The sequence below is a fragment of the Coffea eugenioides genome, chromosome 3, assembly GCF_003713205.1.
Source record: "Coffea eugenioides isolate CCC68of chromosome 3, Ceug_1.0, whole genome shotgun sequence".
NCBI classification, from domain to species: Eukaryota; Viridiplantae; Streptophyta; class Magnoliopsida; order Gentianales; family Rubiaceae; genus Coffea; species Coffea eugenioides.
In genome coordinates, this window is record NC_040037.1 from 45594042 (window position 1) to 45621389 (window position 27348).

Below are 27348 nucleotides of genomic sequence, written 5' to 3' on the forward strand. Positions count from 1 at the left end.
CAGTAAATGTGTATTTCAAAAACAACTCCAAAAACACCAATATCCAAACAATATATCAAAAACAACTCCAAATACATATTTAATATGTTTATTTCAACTTATATATTTCAATTATGTATAGGATATATATATTATATTAATTTAAATATATTTATTTATACATATTATAAATATTTTACTTTATATAAAATATTATTTTATATATTTATATAAATATTATATATTACATAAATTATATATATTATAAATATGTTGTTATACATTTATATAAATGTTATATATTATATATATTTAATATATACATAATATATATTATATATATTGAACATTTATATAAATGTACATTTAAACATAATATATATATTTATGTATATTTATAATATACATTTATATTATGTATTATATATAATATAATACATTTATATTAATATACATAATATTAATTACACATTTATACATAATATTAATAAATGTATACATTTATATTTATTACATTAATACATTTATACATAGTATTAATATATATTTATAATATATTCATTTATACATTTATATAATATTCATTTATAATTTATACACATTTATAATAATATACATTTATATATTTATAAATATATTTATATTATGTATTATATATAATATAATACACTTATAATAAATTTATATATTTATTTATAAATATAATATATAATAAATAAATATAATACACTTATTTATTTATATATAATATATAAATTTATTTATAAATATAATACACTTATTTATTTATACATAATATATAAATATATTTATTTATAAATATTTATAATTGTATTATAAATGCATAAATGTATATAAATATAAAAACATAAAAATTATAAATTATAAATTATAATATACATTTATATAATATTCATTTATAATTTATACACATTTATAATAATATACATTTATACATTTACAAATATATTTATATTATGTATTATATATAATATAATACACTTATAATACATTTATATATTTATTTATAAATATAATATATAATAAATAAATAAATATAATACACTTATTTATTTATATATAATATATAAATTTATTTATAAATATAATACACTTACTTATTTAGAATAATATATAAATATATTTATTCATAAATATATAAATATATTTATTTATAAATATTTATAATTGTATTATAAATGCCTAAATGTATATAAATATAAAAACATAAAAATTATAAATTATAAATTATAATATACATTTATATAATATTCATTTATAATTTATATATTTATAGTAATATACATTTAAACATTTATAAATATATTTATATTATGTATTATATATAATATAATACATTTATATATAAATATATGAATATATTTATTTATAAAAGTATAAATATATTTATTTATAAATATTTAAATATATTTATTTATAAATATTAATAAATGTATTATAAATGCATAAATGTATATAAATATAAAAATATAAAATTTATAATTTATACATTTATATAATATTCATTTATAATTTATACATTTATAAATATATTTATATTATGTATTATATATAATATAATACATTTATATATTTTTATATAAATTTATTTATTTATAAATATTTATAAATGTATAATTATATATTGTTATAAAAATATAAAAATTATAAATTATAAAAATACTCGAAAATATGTTTTAAAAATACATCTAAAAATAATCCATAAAACATCTACAGTAAAAGTTTTTTATATAATTTTTGAAAAACAACCCAAAAAATAACTAATCCAAACGGACTTGTATTTGAAAAATGAAATGCTACAGTGCTGTTTTTGAAAAACAACCCCAAAAACACCTAATCCAAACGGACCCTATAGATTGTAGATATAGATATAGATAGATAGATGTTAGACATATAGATTAGACCACCTCTTGAAACATTAAAGTCCAGAACGGTAATTTGGGCCAACCCAATAACACAACACGTTTCCCGTCATCAATCGGCCCACTCAATTATGCTCTTCCATTCCCCTCGTCTCCATATAGGCCATCGCCTCCGCCTCCGCCTCCGCCTGCGCCTCCGCACCTTTTTCTTCAGTCATGGATTTTGAAAATTATTACGAAATTACCCGCGTCGCCGGCTTCATTCACGCCCATAACTTCTCCAGAGTCGCCTTACAGGTTTGTTAACAATAAAAAGTGTAAAAAAAACTAATGAATAATTCATAAAATTATTAATTGAGATTTTATGTATTTATTTATTTTATTTGTAGTTTCCAGATGAGCTCCTGAAAGATTCAAGGAAAGTTGTGAGTGCTCTCCGGCATCTTCTTCAGAATTCCGACGAGTCACATGGAACCGCTAAGTTGTACGTGATGGCCGACACCACCTACGGCAGCTGCTGCGTGGACGAGGTCGGAGCTGCTCATGTTAAAGCTGACTGCGTTATTCATTACGGTCACACTTGCCTCAGCCCGTGAGTTTGTTGTTTATGTGTTTAATAGTAACTATGTTTGTAATTTTGATTAAGGAGCTGTTTAGTGTTAATTAATTTGGTTTAGTTTGTGGAAATGGTCGGAAGGGTACAACCTTTAGTGCATGAGGTACTACTTAATTTGAAGATAGTGTATTAAGGGTTGTTGTTACTTGTTATTGCTATTTTCGAAAGTTTTGGAATTTTGGCTTTTTCGGTTTTGGAGTTGGTTGCTATATGAACTAGTAGAATTTGGCAAAATATTGAGCTGAAAGTGTACACTCTGTTTTTTTTTTCTTTTGCTTTTTTTGAAGTTGTGGGGAGTCAATTGGTCCTAGCTTCCGTAGTGAAACGCTCTTATTGCTTCTTTCGCATGTATTATTTTGTTGAATGTGAAGAAACAGGCCTCAACCAGTGCTGAAATGGAAGTCGGGGAGTATCTTGTTGTGCCAGTTTCTCTTTTAACGTGCATTTGAACAGTAAATGTTACACATTATGTCTTGTAGTATTTACCTCCTTTTTTTCCTTGGTCCCAAATTACACTCAGGCTTAAAAATGGAGCAATCACTTCTGCAAATGTGTTGGAAACTTGCTTTTTGATGAACCCTTGAGGCCTCATTTCCTTTTTTTTTTTGCAATTTATGTACCTATAGATTTATTTCAAGCACAGAATACCCAAGTGGTTCCTGATTCTTTGAGGTTGCTATGTACTTAATCAAGGGAATAAGTATCAAGGATGATGCATACATACTGTCATGTATAAGTTGAACATGTTTTGGTATCAAGTTTTCTGGTTTTAAATTGCCTTGTTTAGTTTGCAAGTAGAAAATTTGGTGGGAAACAAATTTTTTTTTTCCATTTGTTTCTAATTTTTGGGTTTCTATAATATGTTTTGGCAGGACAACCACAATTCCAGCTTTTTGTGTTTTCGGCAAGGCTCCACTTAAGGCATCTAATTGTGCTGAAAGTTTATACAATTATACTGTAAAAGGTGGCAAGCCTATTCTGGTAAGTTGGCAAGTACTGCATATACTATCATGTGGTTGTTTTTGCCTTTTTTACACAGTTTTGTTTGCAATTTTCTCACTCCAGGGCTTTAGGTGATAGTTTTATTTTGGCTTGTAACACGTATTGTCTAAGTTACATACTTGCTGACTTGAATTTCGCTGATATTGCAGGTTCTTTTTGGGCTAGAATATGCTCATGCGATGCCGGATATAAAAGAGGCACTAAATGTTGAAGCAGTGAGGTTTCATGACTCCAACTCAGGATTTCAGATACATTTTGCTAATGTTACTAATTCAGTTATAACTCCATCCACATCTATGAAATTGGAAAATCGACATTTAATGTTGAATGGCGACCAGGATAACAATGAAGATTCTTCTCAGAAGACTGATACAAAATTTAGACTAGGTGGTTTGGGTTGGAGTTTACCTGAGGGACACAGGATGGAGGATTATTTGCTGTTCTGGATTGGTTTAGACAACTCGGCTTTCACAAACTTCATATTAACGTTTAATAGTTGTGAAATAGGTAAGTGCAGGGGTGCAATTTTTGGCATTGCTGTTCTCTTCTGTGTTGCTTGTTGTCTTAGTTTTGTTATATGCATGAAGCTCGCCAATTCAATTGGTTTGACATTGTCAATTGATTTTCCTTGTTTTGTTCTTTTCAGCTACTGCTTTTGCTTTCTCATGCTCTTTCACTTGGCTATGCACTAATGTTTGTTGATTTCTTACCTGTTGTTTCTAGTCAGATATGATGCAATTGAAGGTTGCTTGAAGACTGATGTATCTCAGCAGGCAAAAATTCTCAAGCGCAGGTAATATACTTGTCAAGCACATAATGATGCTAATTTATTTCAGCAAATTAGTAAGTTTTATACATAAGACGTGATATGCATTGATGTATTAAAATCAATCTTTTGTCCCATGTGCAACCAACTGCATGATTAATTAGGTATTATCTAGTTGAAAAAGCGAAGGATGCAAACATGGTTGGGATCTTGGTCGGAACTCTTGGAGTTGGTAAGTTCTTGTGCAACAGTTTTATTAATATGCACTTGCCCTCTTCCATCACGGATCAGTGCCTTGCTGACTTTTGCTGTAGTTAGACATTTTTGTTCTAAATATGTAGAATTATAATTCATACGCAATAGTGTCATCTGCTCTGAGTAAGGACCACAAATGTTGCTCCTCAATTTATATTGAAAGCCAATTTGGTCGTATGCATTTGTAAATCAATTGAAATCTTCTGAAAATTAGTAGTTTATTGAACATTTGCTGAGCTTATGGTTAGATAACAAATATTCTCCTCAGGCTTGATAGAATGTATTGCCAATGCACATCATTTTGTCTGAATTTTTTAGTTTGTCATCATGTTTAAGCTACAGACTGAAGTTTTTCTGGTAAAATTATTGATGCAGCTGGTTATCTGGATATGATTCATCAAATGACAGAATTAGTGACTAGAGCTGGGAAAAAGGCATATACCTTTCTTATGGGAAAGCCAAATCCTGCAAAATTAGCTAATTTTCCTGAGGTAAACATGGTTTCCGTGGACAGATTTTCTTTACAACTTTTAACTTTTGAGAATTTTTTAAGTCTCTGGTGCATATGCAGTGTGATGTTTTCATCTATGTATCCTGTGCTCAAACGGCTCTCTTGGATAGCAAGGAGTTTTTAGCTCCTATAATCACTCCTTTTGAAGCTTTGATAGCTTTCAACAGGTAAATACCATTTTAACTATGAGTGTAAAGTTTTTTATGTGGTTGAAATTTGTGGATGCTCTATAATTTCGTGATTGTACCTAAAGCACATCCAAGTGGGTATCTTATATAAATTGCATGGCATTATCAATTTCATTTGATGACTGTTCACTAATGGGTGGTTTTGCATTTCATGGAAATAATTCAAGTTGCAGAAATGGTATTTTGTCTTTATCCTCTTTTTTTTTACATGTTATTTTCCTGAGCAATTAGGAATTGTGCTGCATGTTTGAGGTTCAACAACTTTGCTGGAATAAATTCATGCAGGGATCAATAGTGATTATAGGCTTCATTTTAATTCCTTTAGCGGTATACTGTTATAATCAGTAGTACTATGCAATTTGATGTCCAAGAGGTATGCAAGGTAGCTAAATAAATGAAGGGAAGTCATTTTTTGAAAACTGCGTGTGATATTACTCCTCTGTCGTAATAATTATAGTGTCTAACCTCGTCTGAGGTTCGGAAATTAGTTATCTGCAAAATTTTGAACTAGCTTCGAGTTTTACATTGATTTCTGGTTGCACATAGTGTCCCTGTTGTGTAAAAGATTTGGTAAAGTTCTTTTTGTAGTGATAAAGTACCTGGTAATGTCCTGATAAAAGTGTTTATATTAAAAAGATTTTTGGCTAAAGGTAACTCTACCTGAAGCTCAAACTTGGGAGCTTTTCAAAAAATGCCTTACTTTTACTTAGAAGCAATTGGACTCCGTTAAACCCACTTAGAAGTTCAGATGTGTTTGGTTCACATGCATTGAAGATTTTATGGTTCTAATACTGCTTTTGTCATCCATGCTTACCTTGCTACATTTCATCAGCCTAGTTTTGGTTCTAATGCTGCTTTTATTACCCACGTTATTCACGAATCTTCAAGTTTCTAATGTTATTCTCATGGATATTGTTGAACTTTGCAATTATCTATTTTCAGATATTGAGTTTGGTCTATATGATCATCAAGTTTCATTTCTCTATTACAATGTATGCTCAAAGGCAATATTGAATTGAATTAGGTTTGTCATAGGAGCAGAAAACCTGATAATAACTAATAGTACTTTGTAAGAGGAATAAACGTAAACCTCTTTATGAAATGTGGCTGTATTTTTCAGATCCTTGATTGGTTGATCTATAACCTCTTTGTAAGCTAGAGTTCCCTTGTGTTTCTATTTTAGTCCTTTTGTCTCTTGCCATCCACTTTGTCTTTTTTTTTTCCCTCTTCTCAAGTTTAGATTATTCAGTGTCTGAACTGTGAATATTGTATCGTCTCATCTTAATTCTGTCCTCATTTGTCTGCAGACATTGTTAAGATTATATGTTGATTCACATTCAGTTGTCATGGTTTTGATACGCTGCTATATGATTCGAAGTTTATTTAAGTTTTGAATAAAGTAAATTTATCCAGACCTCAGGGCAGGAGATAGTAATAGATCATTCGGCTGAGGTCTGGAAGTCCTCCTTTACACTCTAAATAGTCTTGCTGTAAGTAAATAAAATCCCTTTTTGGTATTGGATTTGGTGATTATTCCAGCCTAGACTCTACCAATTCGACGGGCTTGGGAATTGATAATGATAATATTATCCTTTGAACTTGTTGTAAATACTAGATGATCAATTCTTGTTAAACCACTATTGCAGGGGCAGTCAGTGGACCGGAGCTTACTCAATGGAATTTCAGGATGTGGTTGCTTCCCAGCCTGCAGAAGTAGAAGATGAGGCAGAATCACGTTTTTCTTTCTTTCAGGGTGGATATGTTGAAGATTTTAAATTGCAAGGTATCTTCTGTTATCTTGAGGTCTCAAAAAAAACTCCTTTAAAAACATTGGAACCAGGTATTTGTTTTAGGCTATAGAGTTCTTCCAAATTCATACTTAACAATGACAAGTGAGGCAATTTCTTGTTCAGCTGACCTTATGTGCACCATTATATAGAATTTACGCAACTTCATTAGCTCTGAGCTCACTGAATATTCTACTGGCACCAATGAGAGGAATTAGCCCTCTTGTGAAGCTAGACAACCAAATGAGAATTTGATTTACTTTCATTGCAATTCCAATTTAGAGAATCGGAGTCTCTCTTTCTTGCATAGTTCCATGATATAATATTGCGCCAATGAACCCGGTTTTATTTCCATTCTAGGGTGATGTTCAAGACATCTTTTGAGGCTCGTTTAATTAACAATAAAAACAAGGTACTTGTGTTATGCATGGATGCTTGATGGGAGATGACACAGAATTAAGGCTTGTGTTATCATATGGGTCACATAAGCCAATTGGTGAACTACCTAAAGTCTTTAAGGCTATGCTTCTATTTCCATGCTTGTGTGTTGATAGTTATTGATGATGTACTTGAGTAATCATCAATGTGCTTGCGATGTTCTGTGTGTATATATATGTGTACACACACAAACATATATAATTCTCTTTGTCGTCATGTTTGCTTTTTTGTTTCCTGTTCAGCATTGTTTTTTAAATCTCATCATTCATGATGGGTTATTTTCTAAAGTATACGATTTGGATCGAATTAGTCTATTAGCCCTCTTTGTGTGACTGTTCATAACTTAAAGTCATGTAATGGTTCATAATATGATAAGTCGTTCCTATAAAGTTGAGCTGATATGTTTATTCTGGAAACCAGATTTTTTTTTTCCTCATTTGATCAGTCAATGGACAAATGTAGCTTTATTCTGGTGACTGTTAATTTGAAATGTCTCGCTTCTTTCTTGGCTGTGCTCATTTAATGGTCCCTTTGAATTTTTGGTCCTATCAGAGGGGAAGGAGGAAAAGGATGCAGTTCTCTCCCTGGTAAATGTCACAGAGAAGGCTTTGCTGCTCCAAAACAAGGACTCTGAGCTGTTGTCAAGAAGAGATGCTAAATCTGGAGCTGAGTTTTTTGCAGCTCGATCATATCAAGGTCTTGAAATCCATAGCAGTGACTCTTTTCCAGAGCTGTTTTTAATTGGTAGAGCAGGGAAGGCATCTGGATATGAGGATGAACAAAGCAAATGACACGATATGTGATTTTATTCTACTGCTCTGAAAATAAGCAAAGAGAAAGGAAGAGAGTATCCAACTGATGGTGCACTAAGCTAGATCGTTTGGGGAAACATTTGCAATAGAAAGCCAGCACAGAAATACAGCGAAATCTGTGTAATGTTGGGACAGTAGACATAAAGCAGAATTCCCATTAGTTCTTCCATTGAAACCAATTGGGGGTATTTTGGCAGAACGCAGTAGTTGTGCAGCAGCTTTGGCACCCATAGAAGTGTTTGTGGCTAAATTTGGGAATCTCCGGCTATTATTGCTACTGTGGTGCTGGCATTTTTGCCTTGCATTGGCATGGTTAATTTTAATCTAGCCTTGGGAAGAGCTTCTTGCAGCTATTACCCATTTCGTGGTATACTTTCATCCCTATTCGGTTAAACAGAAGGGGTTGACTTTCCTAAGTTCCACCAGTTGGGGTCGTCTCTGCATTTTTGTCCTCTTTGAACTGGATCAGATTCCATTTATGTCTTGTATTAGTCAGGCATATTCATAGGATAGGAGAGAGCATATTTGTAAGCTGTTGTAATGTTTCATTGGCATAACTTAGAACCTGTTATTACATTCCTTCCCTTATAATGTGAGTTCTTGTAAATATGGCCAGCAGCAATTGAATGGTTACGTGTTGTTGATTGATTTACGTTTCTTTATGCTTGCATTCAGCTTGATTATTTTTGTTGAGTAGGGATATTTGCACAATTTTATTTACTTGCATTATAAATATATTTTTGAACTACTTTTTTTATTTCACATATATTATATAAAAAAATTGTTATAAGATTTTTTCAAAAAATAAAAAAATTCCAAATGATCTATAATCTAAACACATTTGTTGTTGTTAATCCGGCGGGCAACGTTTAAAAAAAAAAAAAAATCTCACATCATATGTGAAGGAAACTATTTATCAGACAACATTTATGATTTCTCTTTTCATCCATAATCTTATATAAGGAATTAGCCAGATTACCTAGTACTTACTAATCATAAACACAACTTATTTTATCAAAATTGACAGACCACTTCATAGTAAAAAAACTTGATTTTGAGTATTTGAAAAGAAAAGAAATTCCCCAATATCACCAAGTGCTTCAAATTTTCCACATGAATTTCTTATCCAGAAAGCCTATTTTAATAGGAAACCTTCAACCACAGTACCGTCACCAAAAAAAAAAAAAAATAGTAGTCATCGTAATTTCAAAGCGGCGTTACTGGCCGCTTCTTATAACAGCCACTGCCGGCGCTCTTTCTTCTGAGTTACGACCATTTCCCAGGAAGAGGCCTCCGTCGCCGGTAAAACCCCTCTAGTAAAATTTCATTGTTTTCTTTGTTTCCTTCTCAAGTTCACATGGTTTGTTTGTTTGGTCCGAGAAAAACAACTCTTTTTTCTTGTAAAGTAGAGAACTGAAATGAATGATAGCTGCTGGATAACTATCTCTATTGGGTTTTTTTCTTTCTCTCTGGTAACAGAAGCAGAGTAGTATGAAACTGGGTTCTCTTTGTAATTGTTTATGCCAAAATTCTCATTGGGTTTATTCTTTATTTTTTTTGTATTTTGTTTCATTGGATTTTTTTTTGGTATTGTATATTGGTAGTGGAATTTAGGAAGTGATATACTACAGAAATTGTTCTTTAGATTAAGGGGGTTATTTTTTCCAATGTGATTAGTTCTGTATTTACCTGAATTTGGATAAATATTCAAAGGTCATGCCATTAGTGGGCTTGATTTGTAGGAAATGTGCACAAAACCGGAAGGAAATATCAAAAACAGAAAGGAAATTGTTTTGTGATCTCGTTTGGAATTTTTATGATTTTTGTTTACCTTAATGGATTTCTTCTTAGTTTCATGTATTTTACAAGCAATTTATGAATTTTTTTTATATCTGCTGGGCTTTTTAAGATGTTGACAACTTGTAGGGCCCTTCTTGTTATATGCTGTTAACTTTTTTTTTTTTTTCTGAATCTGGATTTAGTGTAGCCATTTCTGGAAGCTGTAACATTTGCAAATAAAGGATGCCAGATTGCGTTTCAGGAGGTCACCAAGAATGCACATATCGGTTGCTTCATTGTGGAAAGCGAGGACTTATGAGGTCCAATGCTACCATAGATTTGTGATGTTTTGCTATTGGCTGGAAGGAGTAGAGTTACCTAACTATTGAATCTTTTAGCTATTGAGCCTGCAGCCCTTATAATGCAAGTGATTCATGGCTGTGCGCATTTCATCAATTTCAAGACTCCCCAGCTGTTTTTCAAAGATCAAGAACTTAGCAGCTACTGGGAGATGGCAAGAGGTTCTTTCCTGTCACCGTGAATTGAGGGAGGCAGGAGTTCAATTGACTGATCCTTCTGTCTTCCCTCCCATTCTCAAAGCATGTTCTGCGATATCTTTTGATTATGGCAAGTCCTTTCATGCATCTTTGCTTAAACAGGGACTTGATTCATTCACTTCCTTGGGCAATTCTATTATTGATTTTTACGTGAAATCTGGAACCCTGGGTTGTGCAAATGATGTTTTTGATTGCATGAGGAACAGAGATTCAGTTTCTTGGAACATAATCATTCATGGACACCTTGATCAATGTGCTTTTGAGCAGGGGTTAGGCTTGTTTTTCCAGGCCAAAATTACAGGATTCAAACCTAACATATCCACTTTGGTGCTTGTGATTTGTGCATGTCGTGAACGCCAGTTATTTGATGATGGGCAAATACTTCATGGGTATATTGTTCGTAGCGGGTTTTGGGCCATCTCTTCAGTTCAGAACTCCCTTTTATGTATGTATGCAGACATCAGGATGGAGCTTGCTCGGAAGCTCTTCAATGAAATGCATCATAGAGATGTAATCTCTTGGAGCGTAATAATTGGCTGGTATGTGCAAAATGGTGAAGCCAGAGTTGCTTTAGAGTTCTTCCGGCAAATGGTATCTGAGTTTCACATTGAAGTGGATGGGCCTATAACTGTAACTATACTCAAAGCATGCACCAATTTACAGAACATTGAAATGGGAAATTTGGTCCATGGCTTTGCGATTTCGAGAGGCCTGAAATGTGATGTGTTTGTAGGTAACTCGTTGGTTGATTTCTATTCCAAGTGTGATGATGTTGAATCTGCTTTTAAAGCCTTCAGCGAGATGAGTCAAAAGAATGTGGTATCATGGAATGCTCTACTATCTGGATATGTTCAAAGTGAGAAGCATTCTGAAGCCCTGTTGTTATTTGATTCAATGAGAAGGGCAGGAGTTGAAGCTGATGAAGTAACCCTTGTCAATCTGCTTCAAGTATGCAAATATCTTATGTTACCATATCAATGCAAGTTGATTCATTCCAAAGTACTTAGACAAGGTTATGAATCAAATGAGTTGGTCAAAAATTCTTTAATTGATACATATGCAAAATGCAATTGCATTAGTCTTGCATGGAAGCAGTTTAGTCAGATGAAGCACCGAGATGCGGTCACTTGGAGCACAATGATTGCAGCATTCACTTACTGGGACATGCCTGGTGAAGCAATTGCTCTTTTCCGAGAGATGAAGCTGATTGAAGAAAATCTTAACACAGTTACCATGTTGAATCTTATTGAAGCCTGCTCTCTTTTTGCAGATCTGAACATATCAAAGTCTGCTCATGGTATTGCTATTCGACATGGCTTAGCTTTTGAGGTTGCAGTTGGAACTGCTGTTTTGGATATGTATTCCAAATGTGGGGCGATACAGGCTTCAAGAAAAGCTTTTGAATACATGCCCCAAAAAAACATTGTGTCATGGGGTGCTATGATTGCAGCATATGGTATGAATGGCCTTCCTCGTGATGCTTTAGCTTTACATGCCAAAATGGAATCTCAGGGTCTCAAGCCCAACTTAGTAACAAGCCTTTCTCTGTTATCTGCATGTAGCCATGGGGGATTGGTTGATGAGGGCTTGTCTGTCTTTGAGAATGTGATACAAGAATATGGTGTTGAAATTGGGGTGGAACATTATTCGTGTCTTGTGGACTTGTTGGCTCGATCTGGAAAGTTTGATAGTGCAATGGATTTTATCAACAAAATACCTTGTACAGTAAAGCCTAGCGCTAGTGCATGGAGTGCAATCTTGAGCGGTTGTAGGAACTCTGGTAATAGGGAGGTTGGGGCTGGTGCTTTAGCTCATATTCTTGAATTGGAGCCATCTAGTAGTGCTGGATATTTGCTGGCATCTAACATGTATGCGTCTGGTGGTTTATGGTCTGATGCTGCCAATATGAGATTGTTAGGCAAGAAAAGTGGGGCAAAGGTACTCGCTGGGTACAGTTTGGTTCATGTGAACAATAGGGCATACAGGTTTGTTGCAGGAGATAAACATGATCCATTATCTGATGAGTTATGCATTTTTATTGAACAATTACATTCGTGGATGAAGATTGAGAATACAGATCATGATAATATATTGGGAACAAAAAGGAAGGAAGTTAAATCCTGTTCTTCCAGTTTTCGCCTACAACAACAGCTAGAACAGTTTGTGGATGCTGGTACCTGATTTCTAAGGATAGATTCATTCTTTTTTGTATCTAACTGCATGATGTAGCATTGCAACCCTGGAATCCATCTACCGGTTCTTTTTTACAGAGGCATTTTGTAAGCATCATTTATTTGTAGCTAGTTTTAGTTGATAGGACAATGTAATAGCAATAAGATTTTGTGCATTGATACTTGAGGACAGATGACACTAAACAGTGGTGGCCTTATCCTGCCAAATAGTTTAAACAAGCATTAGGAGAGTTGTTAATGTTGATCTCATGTTTATGTTGTATGCTTACTGTTGAAGAGTGTAGTTATTGGTGATTGAACTTTTTCAGTTGTCTATAACATGTCAAAACTATGATATTCAATACTTGCTCCTTAGAAGAATGAAGCTACTTTCACATTGTTTTCTGTCTTCCCCTCCAAACAATCTTCCTTAAAAATATACCCTTCCATGCTGGTAGATGCTGGAAATATCAGAAACCAATGCCTTTTGGTAGTTTGCTTTTCCTCATGGATTATCTTCTACTTGAATATGTGGAATTATTTAGTAAAAGGGTAAAATGAAAAAGAATATGTGAAATTATTTAGATGCCTTGTAGTGATTGCCCATCCATGTGGCTTATCAAATCATCTATCGAGCGGTGAAAATGATGTATCGATCGATTCTTTAGGATTTTATGACAGTTGCTGATATATTGCGCCCTTGAAGTTGACTAATTGTGTGACAGTATTGTGTACTCGATGGTGTACCTTTGTTTTCTTCATTTTGTATTACAGAACAAATGGAATTTGATATTTTGCCGAAAATTTAGCTTGAATTGCATGCCTGATGTTGTCATATCTCAATTGCCCTTTTACGCTACAGTTCCTTTGTTATAGCCTAGTGTTCTTTCAGGTGCTTTTGTCAATTATATCTGAAAAGAGGGTAGGGGATCAATTTAAACAGGTCTTTAAAGATATGGTGTTCTCTGTAACTTGCAATCTTCATGGAACAATATAGGAGTTTCGAGATATGTAGTCTCTTTTACCTTTATTGGTCTAAAAGGAAAACTGTTATTTGTAGTTTGTATTTGAATATATATTCTTTGAACTTGGGGTTGCATATCTGTGCTTGCTGTCCACATAATATCAGCTGATTTTGTGCTGAGTTAAGCTGGTTACTTTATTTCAGGTGATTTTCTTCCGGGGAAGCTATTTAGTTATTAAGATAGTTTCTTTTGTTTATGAGGAACAGAAAAAATGGGAAGAAATATATTGCTTATGTCATACTTCTGGTGATTTTGCTTGTATCAAAATTCCGTGTTCTCTAAGGGAAAGCATTTTTTTTGGTAAAAAGGCGTTGTCAACTAAGAAAGCTACTGATGCTTTTATACTGTTCTGCCAACATTGAACAATGGCTACAACGCTATATGGCTATACTGTAATGATCTAAGTAAAGAACAAGAACTTGAAAAGGAGAAGGAAAGAGAAGGAAGGGAAAGAAAGGAATAAGAGAAAGGATCAGAAAGAAATTAAGGAGAATCGAGCTGATTGAATTGATGGGAGAAATGAGAAATTACAACAAATCACCAATTGCCTATTCCCGTACATGCCTGAGTTGGTTAAGCAACTGCTCCTAACTAACTTTACAAGGTGCAGCAACTAACAGAATTTGCCCAGCTGTCATTGTATTAACCGCCTCCTAGCTAACTTCTCATCCTTGGTATACAGACTCAACTAGATCAAGGGAGTGCTATAGCACAATTCTTAGATTTTTTTCACTGTAAATAAGGTTTGAACCCTCATTTATAGCCCAAGGAGGGACTTAAGTCCCTCCCTGGTGGCCATTGAGCCATTGGCTACTGAGCCATTGGCCCAGTGGTTAACTAACTTCTCATCCCCTAATCATCTTTTACCCAATTGACCCTTATTCAGTCATTGCATATACCTCCTTCGGTACATTTCCGAAGCTAAGTTTACGTCTATAAGCATATGCGTGTATGCATTTACGATTTTGAATGTGCAGAAAGAGCAACGGGGATATTTAGTTCTTGATGTCATATTAGTTCACAGTTTTGTTAACAATGTATGTGTAGTTTTCAGATGGTCTTTTCCTTTCTCGTTTCTTCCCTTCCTTGTCTCATTTTTTTATGCTTGGTGTCGCTCAGATTTTCAATCTTGATATAGACGCAGGAAACAGTGAAAACAGGAGTTTTCTTATCCAATCCTGGTCATAGATTGCTAGTATATAGAAAAGAAAGGACAAATAGTCAATGGACATTTCTTGGATTATTAAAAAAAAATTATAGAAAACGACTCCGTTGCACTCCCTTAGTCATTAGTCCAAATGTTTGAATAATACAACATTAATTACGCTCTTAATAATCTTTTAATACATCTAGCAGCACTAATTTCTTACCGGGTTAATCACAGCATACTGCCAAATTATTTTGATTAGTCTTGCACGTTATATGTAATTGCTTATGTCAATGAAGTAGGACTTTAATTTTGAGATGAACAACAAGAATTCAATCAACAATTCATTTAATAAACTAGTAATAGTTCACGTACTTTGCACGTGATTATATTAACCCAAATATAACATGTCTTAGATATATATTTTTGTGATATTTGATTGTTTGCCTGATAATAAAATATGTCATATTTTCATTAACCAATTATTATTTCAAAGACCATCTAAATACAAACTCTTTTATCTATTATTTTTGAATTTATTTTGAGTTTTCTTTTTTTAATTTATGTTGATCTTTTTGGTAAATTATGGATTCAGCTTTGATAAATAATTTCTAATACAGTTATTTTTCACCAAATTTGCTCTATACTCACAATATTTTTACCATAAAATCATAATATTATTTTTTAATATTGTACAAATAATATTGTTGAACAGGAAATACATGCATACATGTCAAGTGTATGCCTAGTAAATAGAATTCATAATTATTAGCAAAATAAAGACTTAAGTTGTAAAATCAATTTCTAAAGGGGTATTAGAATAAATAAATTGATTTGTTAGATTTTGTCATTCTAATTATTTTCACCACACTCATCCCTTTCTTTACCCTTTGGAAAGCTTGTTTACGAACCAGAGTCTAGATGTTGCCTTTTCTTACTTAAAAATAAACCCCAAAGTTAAGTTTCTAAAGAAATCAATAAATTTTAACAAATAAAAAAAATTTGTATCCACATTTTAAATATTATTTTTCCTTGCTAAGACAAATGAAATGCAATTGTATAGTTAGAATGAATTAATTATTTAAGAATAAAATATACGAATCATGCTCATTTCCAACTTCGCATTAACATTTAATCATTCTACTTTATATCTTTCCAGTTGAACTTTTCAAAAAAATTTTGTGAATTTGAATTGAATAATATGAGGTGCATTGTTGATGGATTATTGACATTTTTTCTAAATGTTATTGAGGTTAATAAGATTATAAATTAACTTATGTATGGTCTGCATTCATAGCCAGTTAGACGTATCATTCAGACATTTGGACATTTGGAGCTTGTCTTCAGAATCTCAACATTCAACACCCTTCTTACCTATTTTTTCTTTTCGAGGCAACACTGCCTATACTAATAATTTATCTGAAAGCCTTTATTGCTTTTTGGTCTATTACGGACACAATTCTAAATGTTACGAGACAAAATCTTTTGGGATGTTTTAAGTCACATAAGAAAATCGTCACTTAAGAAAATTTAATTAACATGTTGTGTTAATCTTTGTTCAAGTGGTTTGAGAACTTAATCATAACATTTTTGGGGGCCATTTTTGGGGGCCCGGGGGGTGGTGGTGGTGGTGGAAACATGAAGTTGATATCTAAAACTAGGGCAAAGTGCTTCATTGGTTACTAAATCTATTCAAAATCTTAGTTGAGTTGTCCGGGCTGATGAGATGACATGCTTAGCATTTTCAAGCTTCTTAAAATCATTTTGCATAGAAAGAACTTTGAGATTCAAGTTCAACATGAGGAGAAATTAGCTCAGTAACCTATGGCCAAAATTTTCAATCTGTTTCCCAATTCTTGGCATTTTGTTAAAGTTCATGTCAAATGAACACTAAAATTATCTAAATTTTGGAACAATTGCAGAACAATATTTCTGGTTTATGGTATGACTATGTACAAAATCTTACCGTTCCGCAGCTTATGTAACACAATATTCTTGGTTAATTATAAGCAAACACCCTTGGTTATATCTCCTGTACAAACCTACCCTGAAACCCATTTATAACTGAATTATTTTTCTTATTAAAGGAAACTAAGGCTGTACTGGTATTTTATATAAAAGCTTGTATTTCTTTTTGGTCCTATTCTTGACACATTGACGAGTGCTATCTGATGAATCTTTTTGGATTTTTTGACATATATATGAAAAAAATTAGGCGGTACTAATCCCTAATGAATAGTTAATTAATCAACATTTTGTGTTAATCTATTTATTGACGTTTTTACATGTACATTTTCATATATTTCATCAACATCAGGGGTCAATTTTTCTAGATCATTAAAATTTTTTAGGTTATTTCATTAGATCTCAACATCAAATTTGAGTTTGAACAAGTTGAATAGTAGATCAGATAGCATTGGCATACATAGATATTCATTGGGTTGTTCATGATTTGTCTAAATTCCAAATTTGTTGAGTTTCCCAATGTAATTTTTGTAATTTTCTAGATTTTTTTTTGTCGATCGTCAATCCTACACTATTCTAATCTAAGGAGAAGATCTAACTGGGTCTAGGGGGGTCGGTGGGGACTGAACCACCACTGGACCAGACGGGTACGTAGCGCACCAGTCTGAATTTTTTAAGAAGTCATTTAATGTGGCAATTGGTGGGAGGCAAGATTTGAACCCTTGTCTCTCACCTCACTAAGCCTTAATTTTCTAGATCTATTAGATGCAATGATTTTTCGGATTTATTGTATCTGTGATATAAGTAAAGTATTTTCTGCCACGTTAGTGCATATTTCATTGTGTGAGATTATATCGTTTATCAAAAAAAAAAAAAAAAAGCTATCTAGATCGCAAGATTTTGGCATATATACATAGTGATGGTACTCCTGATGTGCGCACGTAGCTGGTTGCAGGCCAACTAATGACTCTGACATCTTCGCAAGTGCAAAGGACCAGGGCAGGAGCGGTTGCAGGGATAGTTACGTGCATTTTACACACGACCTAATTTTATTTAGGGTTAATATCAGAAACCTCCTCTGAGGTTTCTTCTAATCACATCTAGTACCCCCCATGTTTTTGAAATCACACTTAGCACCCCTGGCAGTAGGATGTGACAGGTTGTCCTAATCAAAAGGTGAGAAATTACCCAAAAACCACCAACACCAGCAATTTTTTAAGCGGGGAAATGCTGGAAAACCAATGCTGCTGTAAACAAGCAAGGTATAATTCCCTTTGTACCAAATGCTCAAGCTACTCTAAATGGTGGATCTCAAGCCGAAACTTCTGTTAGCATTAATACTGCTGCAATAGTGGCCTCTAACACTATTACCAGCAGTTTCTCTATGATGTTTTGAGAGTGCTAAAGGTTCCCCGCAATCCTTGCTTTTGGTATTTGAAGTAGTTTAGGTACTAGTCTTCTTAGCTCCCAGCAATACTGAAGCAATGTTAGCTTTTGTGGACAATTTTTTGATAAGTGGTGCAATGTGCATCTGATTTATATTTCCTGCCACTTATGGTGCTGTTTGACTAATCTTAGAGCTACTTGTGTATAGTTTTGTGCATTGCAATCCTCACCATCTAAACAACTAGTTGTAGATGGTGTTTTTGTTCAGAATTGGATTGCAATATAAGGCTTACGTATCATGTTACTAGACTGATCCAATGTAGTATCATGGACTATGTAATTAGTGGAGAAGGGGCAGGGACGGTTACTGCGGTTAAAGATAGTATAATTACTCACTGTTGTTCTAGTGTTACAACGTGTACAAATGATGTTACACCGTGTGGGACGGTTACTGCTGTTAAAGGTAGTATAATTACTCGCTGTTGTTCTAGTGTTACAACGTGTACAAATGATGTTACACCGTGTGAGACGGTTACTGCTGTTAAAGGTAGTATAATTACTCGCTGTTGTTCTAGTGTTACAACGTGTGCAAAATGCACACAAGCTTCCGGAGTGCAACCGTTCCGGCCCCAGGTCCATAATTAGTTATGCATCTCTATATCGCCAAAATCTCTGATAATTAGTTATAACGTTCTTTTTATTACACTTTTACACCCTCAGCTTCTAAATTAATATCATATGCCTATTTATTTCTATTTTTATCTTCTAAAATTCACTAATCATTTTGGGCTTTGGGTAAAAGTGGAACAAAAATAAAGTCTCTCTCCTACAATTCATTTTTTACTACCATTTTCAAATAGAGGGGCTGACAAGATACCAAAGTTGTCATTCCAGGGGTGCTAAGTGTGATTTCAAAAACATGAATGGTGCTATATGTGATTAGAAGAAACCTCAAGGGAGGTTTCTGATATTAACCCTTTTATTTATATATGGTGTAATTTACTTTCAATAATACGTAATTTTAGAGCAAAATTTTATGGATCCCACACATATTATTAAAATCGAGATACAAGATAAAATTTGGACCGTACAATTTTTTTGATCAAATCTTGGCCTGAACTATCAGGAACAATTGCTTCCTGCAACCGTTCCTGCCCCTCTTCCCCAAGTGCAAGTGCAGCTGCAGCCGGTCCAAAGCAGAATTGTAGATTATTTTAAAAAATTATGGAGATCATTGAGGCAAGTGCAACAGCAGCCGGCCTGAAGCAGAATTGTAGATTATTTCAAAAGATTATGCAGACAAGATCATTGATAGATTAAACCAAGAAAAGTGGTCTTACAACAATGACAATATGTCAATATTGAATCCCTTTTTTATATATTATCAGTTTGCTACCTAATAAATTTTTTATTACTGTAATCAGACTATTGTCAAGCAATTATTCTGATTGAAAGAGACCTTGCACCTGCTCTCAATTTTAAATTCATTGGTTAACGTGAAAGTTTCCTTGAAAGCTTGTATCCGGACCAGAATTCAGCTTGGATGCCTTGATCTCAATATTTGTTTAGCATGCGCATTTCCTTTCAGACTCTGCAGTGGGCAAATGTTCGTGTAACAAGCTCCATTTCAAATCACCGTTTATTTAGAAAATGCCAAAGACAAAGACGAACTATTTTGAACCAGAAATGCGAAAGGAGAATTAAACTCAATCAATTATCCCTCCAAAATCAAACGTTTAATGTGCAACAAAAGTATCAGTTTTGGTCCCCAATATTTAGTCCATCTAATATTTCGATTAAAACAAAATTTGTCTTCAACCCAATTTAAGACAACTAACGAAAATCACAATAAGTAATAGTCAAAATCAAATTGATGTGCGTCAACAATTTTGAAAATCTATATTTTTGTCTAAGTACCAAATTTGCATGGGTATACTGTTAATACCTTACAAATCCCTTATTATTCAACCAAGGATGGAACAGGGGGGCTGGGAAGGAGCAGCCCCTTCGCTCCCCCCACAACCCCCAAAACTTTCGGAATAATCCTAAAGGGACTAAGACATTTTATCTAAACTAGATTAATGACAGGTGCCGAACCTGTGAAATAATAATTATAAAACCTAACAACCACAAAAAACAGTCAATAATCAATTCTAGGTATTGAAGTAGGGACTATAGATGTGCAATGAGTTACTTGATTCACCTTGTTTCCGAAAAGTTTACTTAATCCGATATATCATAATTAATTAACTGACAAAATTTACTAAATAGTAGACAGTGGCAAGTAGGGTCGTCTCCTCAGGGACTGGAAAACAGTTCGTTTCCTTTCGAGTCAAGACAAACGAGGGGATTTAGGATTGAATGCTAATGAATTGCTAACTAAACAAATTAAAGGCGAAAAAATAATTAATTGAAAGAAATAATTGGGAGAGCTCTAATCAAGGGTGCACTTCAGAGATGGTTCATACAACTGATCATCGATTCAAATATAATTCTAACAATTATTAATAGATTGGTTATAACTGTCATGCACGCGATAAACAACCAGCTTTTCTTACTTTTTTTTATAATTAAGGTACGACTTTTAACTATTTCTCTAACCACGAAATAACTCTAAGTACGACCGAATGATTTAATTTCTAGATTGTCTTAAGAATTAGAAAAGCCCAATCCTAACTAACAAACACGCTACGAGGGTTTGTTTAAATTAGATCGTATGTTTTTTTGGCATAAACCCAATTATGCCAATTGCTACTGGGACGGAGGTAATCGAACAATTATGGATTCAACTACCCCTAAATAGCAAAATAACCTACGTGAATAATTAAATATTGCGCATTATTCAATCATACACAAAAGTTATAACAATTAAAAGCAAAAAACGTATAATTAAATACCAATAAATGAAGGAAGCGGTTAAAATAATTTAGATCTCATAATAATTGTCGAACCAAATCTCCAGTTGTCCCTTTGACTAGAATTAGGAGGTTAGTTCTCCATTAATGGAGAATGCGCCACGCAAAACAGTTTAGCAATTCACTAAAATCAGAGTAATATTAACTAAAAGTCTAGTCAAGAAATAACTTTAGTAATGGTTCATCTAATTGATCATCGATGTAAAGGCAACTCCAATTATTTACTAATAAATAGGTTATAACTGCAAAACAAGCGATGACAATCAACCCCTCCTTACTGTGTCAGTCATTAAGGTACGCCCGTTAATCACTGCTCTAATTGAGAAATAATCCTACCTACGCCCGTAAGATTTAATTCCCCAATTGCCTTGCGTATTAAGAGAAGTCCTATTCTAACCAAATAATACATTACCAGAGTTGTTTTAAATTAGCCCGCGTATTCTCCTAACACAAATCCAATCATGCCAGTTGTCATTATTTCAAGGCAATTAAACAATTACGAATTTAATGCCCTAATTAACAATAGGTTACTAAATCAATTCACTATCCGGATCCATAATAATCAATCAATTAAACAACCATAAGCGCTCAAGCGGAGAATATGCCAATACCAATAAATAAGAGAAAAAGATAAAATTAAATCGATCTCACAATTTTTAGACGAACCAAAGCCTCTGTTGTTTCTTGACTAGAAAAAGGGATTTAGTTCATCCCTGATAAGAAAAATCCACACAAAACTGTAGAGAAAGTAGCGGCCATTGTCCTCCGATTGAGAAAGCTCAATTCGTTCAATTAATCAAAGAAAACGTAAACTACAGAGAGTGATTAAGTCTTCCAATTGCTCCTGACATGCGGGAAGAAAAGCTACTAAGAGACCAAAAGAAAAGTCAAAGTTCTCAAGCTAAAGTAGTCTCCTCTTGTTTCTATCTATTCCTATCTACTCCCTCCGTCCCATTAAAACTGTCATACTTTCCTTTTTGGTCTGTCCCAAAATTATGTCATCTTACCAAATTTGGCTAATAATTTTGTAACTTATTCCAATTTTTACCCCTCATGCACTTGCACAAGCAATCTTCAAATAATGTTATAGGTCCCACTTTCTCTTTGCAACATACATTCAGGAGTCAGAAGCGTACTAGAGCATGCCTACTTCTACGGAGATTTAGGCACAAAAGATAATATATTGGCCCCACATGTAGCTTCAAATATTCAAACGGTTTTAAACTTACACATTTTCCCACCGATAAGTGAAGGTTAGAAATGGAAAGCAAACACAATTCCTTCACTCTTTGACCACTGTTGATAAAAAACACAATTCCCCAAAAGTGACAAACTTATTGGGACGGAGGGAGTAATTTTCATCTTCTACTTTGCAGCTGCTTCCCCGGAAGAAAAGGGAGGCTCCAGGTCTTCTTCTGTCTCTTCTCTCTTCGGCAATTACCAAAAGAGGAAAAATCCCCCTATTCCCAAAAATGCCTCTGGAATAAGGGTTGCTACTTGAACTCCTTTCCTGATGACTGTTAAATTGGCACTTGTTATCGTATGTTTGTTCTACTCCCTGTAATAAATGTAAATTTTCAAAAGTGAGTAGAATCTGATAATTAATCCACATCGGGTCAGGTAATAGGGGAAATTAATTATAAAATAAAAGATAAATTGTAACATATCAATTTCCTCCACACCTAAACTGTGCTTGTTCTCAAGCATGAGAACAGAAAACAAACACCAATATTTGACAATGGGTATTGTTCCATTTACCATATTGCTAAGATACCAAGAAAAACATATATCAAGTATCAGTGATCAAGATCCCAGAAACATCACCCCGATTAGCTTCTAAACCGTCCGACATCGCTTTCTCATCCTCGTCTCTTCTTCATTCTCACCACCACAGCATCAACTTTACTCCTCGCTTCATTTTACAAAGCCAATCCACAACTTTGCCACAAATCAGGCTCTATTGTCCTGCTCTATCCCCCTTTTCTTCCTTTTCGCAATCTCCCTTGCACTCAAGCCGAAGAAGCAGTACGGTACCCATGAAATTTTCTTTTAGGACAAGGACAAGATAGGAGTGCAAAACTATCTATACCTAAGGTGGAGTTTTGCAATTAACCCAGCAAACCATGGCAAACATATTTTATGGGAGACTTTAAAATATAAAACACACGAATAAGAAAAGCAACCTTGCCCCATTACCACCCATACCTAGGGCGCGGAGTTTTTGTGATTAACCCAAGTTTGATACTCAAAACTTTTACAGTATTTCATTTTGACCTATGGACAATTTGGACAACTCTAAATGATTTAATGCATTTTTACTAGGGTTAAAAGTAAGTTCACTAAACGTTTGGGATGCTTTGTACTGTAGTTCCTAACGTTTATTTTGTTACTTTAATCCTTTCGTTAGTCAACCTCAGTTTTTGACTGCTAAATAGTAATGAATTTTCCCGAAAATTTCCCGAAATTTATCGGTTTAAAATTTTTGGACAAAATACCCATTGTCTGCAAATTTATTAAAAAGACTTCCACAACCCTTTTATCTAAACAATGACCTCGTACCCTTTTTTTTTAAAACTTAAAAAAAAAAATCGCAACTCTTTTGACAGTGCCAATAGAGCATAACCACATTCTTCTTTTGAAGTAAAGTATCTGCTCCACTCTTCTGCTCTATTTTTTTTTTTTAAGATTAATCTTTCTTACACTGTCAATATTTACATTATCGATGGGTTTCGACGATTGCCACATTAACCTAATTTGAATATAAATACCAAATTTTATATATGTGACATGCATCTAAATCCGCTCATGATTACACTGTCAGTGCATGAGAGATTTACCATTTTTTTAACTTTAGGAAAATGAAGTACTTTTTTTCATTTTCTCCATTTTTTGCAATCTCACAGCCGACGCAACAAATTGTTTCAAATCTATCTAAATTAATGCATTTCGGTCCTTCACTTTTCTCTTTGCTTCAACAAGTTTTCACCTACAGATTTATGTTATTTTTTCTGGAAAAACTGAGCTAAGTATATTCATGACTAGTAAATTAAAAAAAAAATGAAGAATTTGCAACAGCAATTCTATTGCTCATGTTCAACTCATTTGAATATGAAAAACAAAAAAAATATAATTGACCATCGAAAAACAAATGAAATTCAAAAACAAGATTGAATTTGTTGGCCAATCGAGCCAAACACAAATTTGTGTGCAAGCAGATCTAATATGTTACTAAACCCTACAAAATTACGTTGTTGTCCAATTTGCCCCTTATTCTCCTCACCAATATTGCCAGCCAATGCAACTAAAAATTGCGATACTTCTTTACTACAAAAAAAGGGCGTAAATTTGTCCGACAGAGAGAGGAGAGAAAAAAAAAAAAGCAAGGAGTGAGGCCATTTCTCATTTTATATATTTTCATTTTCCTCCCACTTACACTAAAAAAAAAATCATTTTTCTTCTTATCATTGTGAAACTCAACCTCCTTTGGTTTCAATTTTGCTTGAGCATTTTTTTCCCTTTCTGCTTCAAAATTGGCACAGTTCCTGCTATTTTTTGATGAAAAAGAAAACATTGGCACGGGAGGTTGGCAATTGGCACTGATTGCCTTATATTCAAGTGGCTCTAAGGATAGAGCATGATCATCTGTTTCATTTGTATTCTGGGTAGAAGTTATTGGACTAAGACACCTCATAAATAGTTGTTTCTTCCTGTGGGGTTCTGGAACTAAGACCCCTTATACATTTTGCTAGAAAAACTACAGAACTGTCAATATTTTTTTAGTCTCTATCTTCATCAAATGTCAAATTAGTGATATTTTTCGATAACTGTGAATGGGATCCAACTTTTTAGCTTATCTTTTTTTTTTCTTTGGTATAAAAAACAACAATAGTTCACAAAAAAACTGGCCTAGAACCACTACCAACTTATGGTAGTTCTAACACTGCAAAAATCCACAAACTCTAAAAAATCCTGGCAACACTTTCTTCTCTATCTTAAGATAAATTTAAATCTCTAGTAAAGTCCCATCAAAAGTATTGTATCATAATAAACAATTTTTGTTGTAGTTGCTATCAAACAAAAACGTAAGTTTTTGAGGAGTTTTAATTTCCATTTCATATAATTGTGCAAAAGTATTTTACAAATCGTTTAGAAAAGTAAATTAAACTTTACTCAATGAGCACGCTTTAGGGTATTCATTTAACTTTTCGACCAAGCCAATATTATTTTAAGATTTGGTTACTGAAAGTGTAAAATTAGGGGAGGTATGTGTAATTTTTGAAATCTCAAGAAAGCTCAACGAAATTGTCAAAACTGCAGGGGAGGTTTCTGCAATTATCCCTTCAATTATTGTTCATTCTCGATGATGCGTAGAACCGAAATAAGAAACAAAAGAAGCAAAAGAAACGAATCCAAACTTAATCCTGATTCAATAGTAGTATAATAATCACAGAGTATTTCCTAAATTACACATCTTGGTTGACAAAGCCACTCACACTCAAAACTTAACTATAAGTCACACATTTATTCCCATCATCTTAATTGGCACAGCGCTCGGAAAACTAAATACAAATTTATCAAAACTTTAATAACGACTACTGCATATCCGTGCATAAGAGCTTGATAGTCTGGCTAGTCCTCTTCTGCAGAAAAGAAAAGGAGATCATTCTGAAACACCCAATGGCATGCTACAACTTTCCCAGGAGAGGATTTCAGCAACTTAAAGGCCACATGATTAGGGGACCAGTTTGAAGTATCCATGTGACATATCACCATGACTGTGTTGATTGGAAGTTTTGTCTTAGGTTCAAGAACATCCACTGCGTAGGCTTCAGTTTTGGACAGCAAATGGCAGAAATACGTCGCAAAAGGAAGAAAAAATTCATGACATGAGACAATTTTTTTGAATTTGAGCTTTTCCACATGTCCAACTACAAATTCTTTTCCAGAGCCCTCTGTATTTTTTGTAGTCAATGGGACCACATGGTTGGTACCTATAGCAGTCTTTGCAAATTCAATCATATCTTCAAGCGATTTTACACAGCTCTGAATCTCTTCCTTAAGAGGAGGAGTATTGCAATAAATAAGAGTGGATTGAATAGCATCTTTTGTTCGAGGGTTTTTAAAGGATTGAGGAAATAACTTTTGTAGGTCATTTTCCACAACAGAGAACTTTGATGCAATTTGAGAAGGAAGAAATGAATGTTGAGGTAATTGGTTTTCCAAGTTTGAGAGATGCATCATGCTTCCTTGTTTGAGAAGTGAGATTTCGAAGAAAGAAGAAGGATCAACATGTTGAACCAGCGATGGGCTAATTCTGCCATAGCCGTAAGCACCAAAAGCCCGCATATTTACAACGAGTGATCTGGGTGAACAAGCTAGGTTCGCAACAGAACAATAATTTGAATCCAAAGGAAGATTTTTCTTGGACACTAATGAAGTCAAACGTTCAGCTTGTTCCTTATTCAATGGAGATAATTTGGACAGAAGATTTCCAGGCATGGTGCCTTGGACATTTTCTGACCAATATTTGAGCTGATTCAATGCAGTAAAAGAAGAAGGTGGAGTGTGTGCACCAAAAAGGGACGTAGGAAACGTGAGGGCAATGAAAAAGAGAACTCTAGCATACCCTGAAGAGGCCATTGGTTTCACCGAAACTAGTATTGTACTAATTTGCTTCAGTGGATGAAGTGGTGAGGACTTTGATAGTGGGGCTTCAAATTTATACTAGTTCTCGAGCCTGGACACGCGCCTCACCGGTTCATTTCAGGATAAAATGGTTATTGTAAATTTTTCTGCACAATTCTTTGCTTTGTTTATAATTTTATCTGAATTTATTTACATCGGACTCCAACTTATTTGCACCCTAGGCTAAATTGGTCGGAAATGGAACTTGTGAGGCCTCAACCCCCTCTAGCCTCGAGTTTGCTCACAATATAATCTCTGAACGTACATGATGTCAGGGACGGAGATAAAGTGGGGATAGTGGAGGCAATTGCCCCATGATCCCACCAAAACTCCATATCTATATATAAAATTATAATTTTGCCCCTACAATTAAATCAAATTGCCCTTACTACCCTTCAATAAAATTTAAGTATTAGAGAATTTCTCCTACCAAAATCTCAATATATGCATATCAAATTGTAGGTTTGCCCCACACTTAAAT

The 27348-nt window shown here is 33.8% G+C and overlaps 3 protein-coding genes across 3 annotated transcripts; 2 read left to right on the plus strand and 1 right to left on the minus strand.

The window, feature by feature from the left end:
- Positions 1-1994: 1994 nt before the first annotated feature.
- On the plus strand, positions 1995-8836 carry LOC113764577 (2-(3-amino-3-carboxypropyl)histidine synthase subunit 2-like). The gene is made up of 10 exons (XM_027308509.1): positions 1995-2159; positions 2252-2454; positions 3351-3459; positions 3630-3987; positions 4204-4273; positions 4411-4478; positions 4877-4992; positions 5073-5179; positions 6847-6983; positions 7978-8836. Exons 1-10 carry the CDS (start codon positions 2079-2081, stop codon positions 8214-8216), a joined length of 1488 nt encoding a protein of 495 aa, XP_027164310.1. The 5' UTR covers positions 1995-2078; the 3' UTR covers positions 8217-8836.
- Positions 8837-9519: 683 nt separating this feature from the next.
- LOC113765724 (pentatricopeptide repeat-containing protein At2g17210-like) lies at positions 9520-12754 on the plus strand. The gene is made up of 2 exons (XM_027309968.1): positions 9520-9539; positions 10225-12754. Exon 2 carries the CDS (start codon positions 10451-10453, stop codon positions 12752-12754), a length of 2304 nt encoding a protein of 767 aa, XP_027165769.1. The 5' UTR covers positions 9520-9539; positions 10225-10450.
- A 13057-nt stretch (positions 12755-25811) lies between these two features.
- On the minus strand, positions 25812-26822 carry LOC113766745 (polygalacturonase 1 beta-like protein 3). The gene is made up of 2 exons (XM_027310901.1): positions 26174-26822; positions 25812-26008 (listed from the first exon to the last, which is right to left on the minus strand). The coding sequence occupies exons 1-2, from the start codon at positions 26820-26822 to the stop codon at positions 25812-25814; spliced, it is 846 nt and encodes a 281-aa protein (XP_027166702.1).
- Positions 26823-27348: the final 526 nt, after the last annotated feature.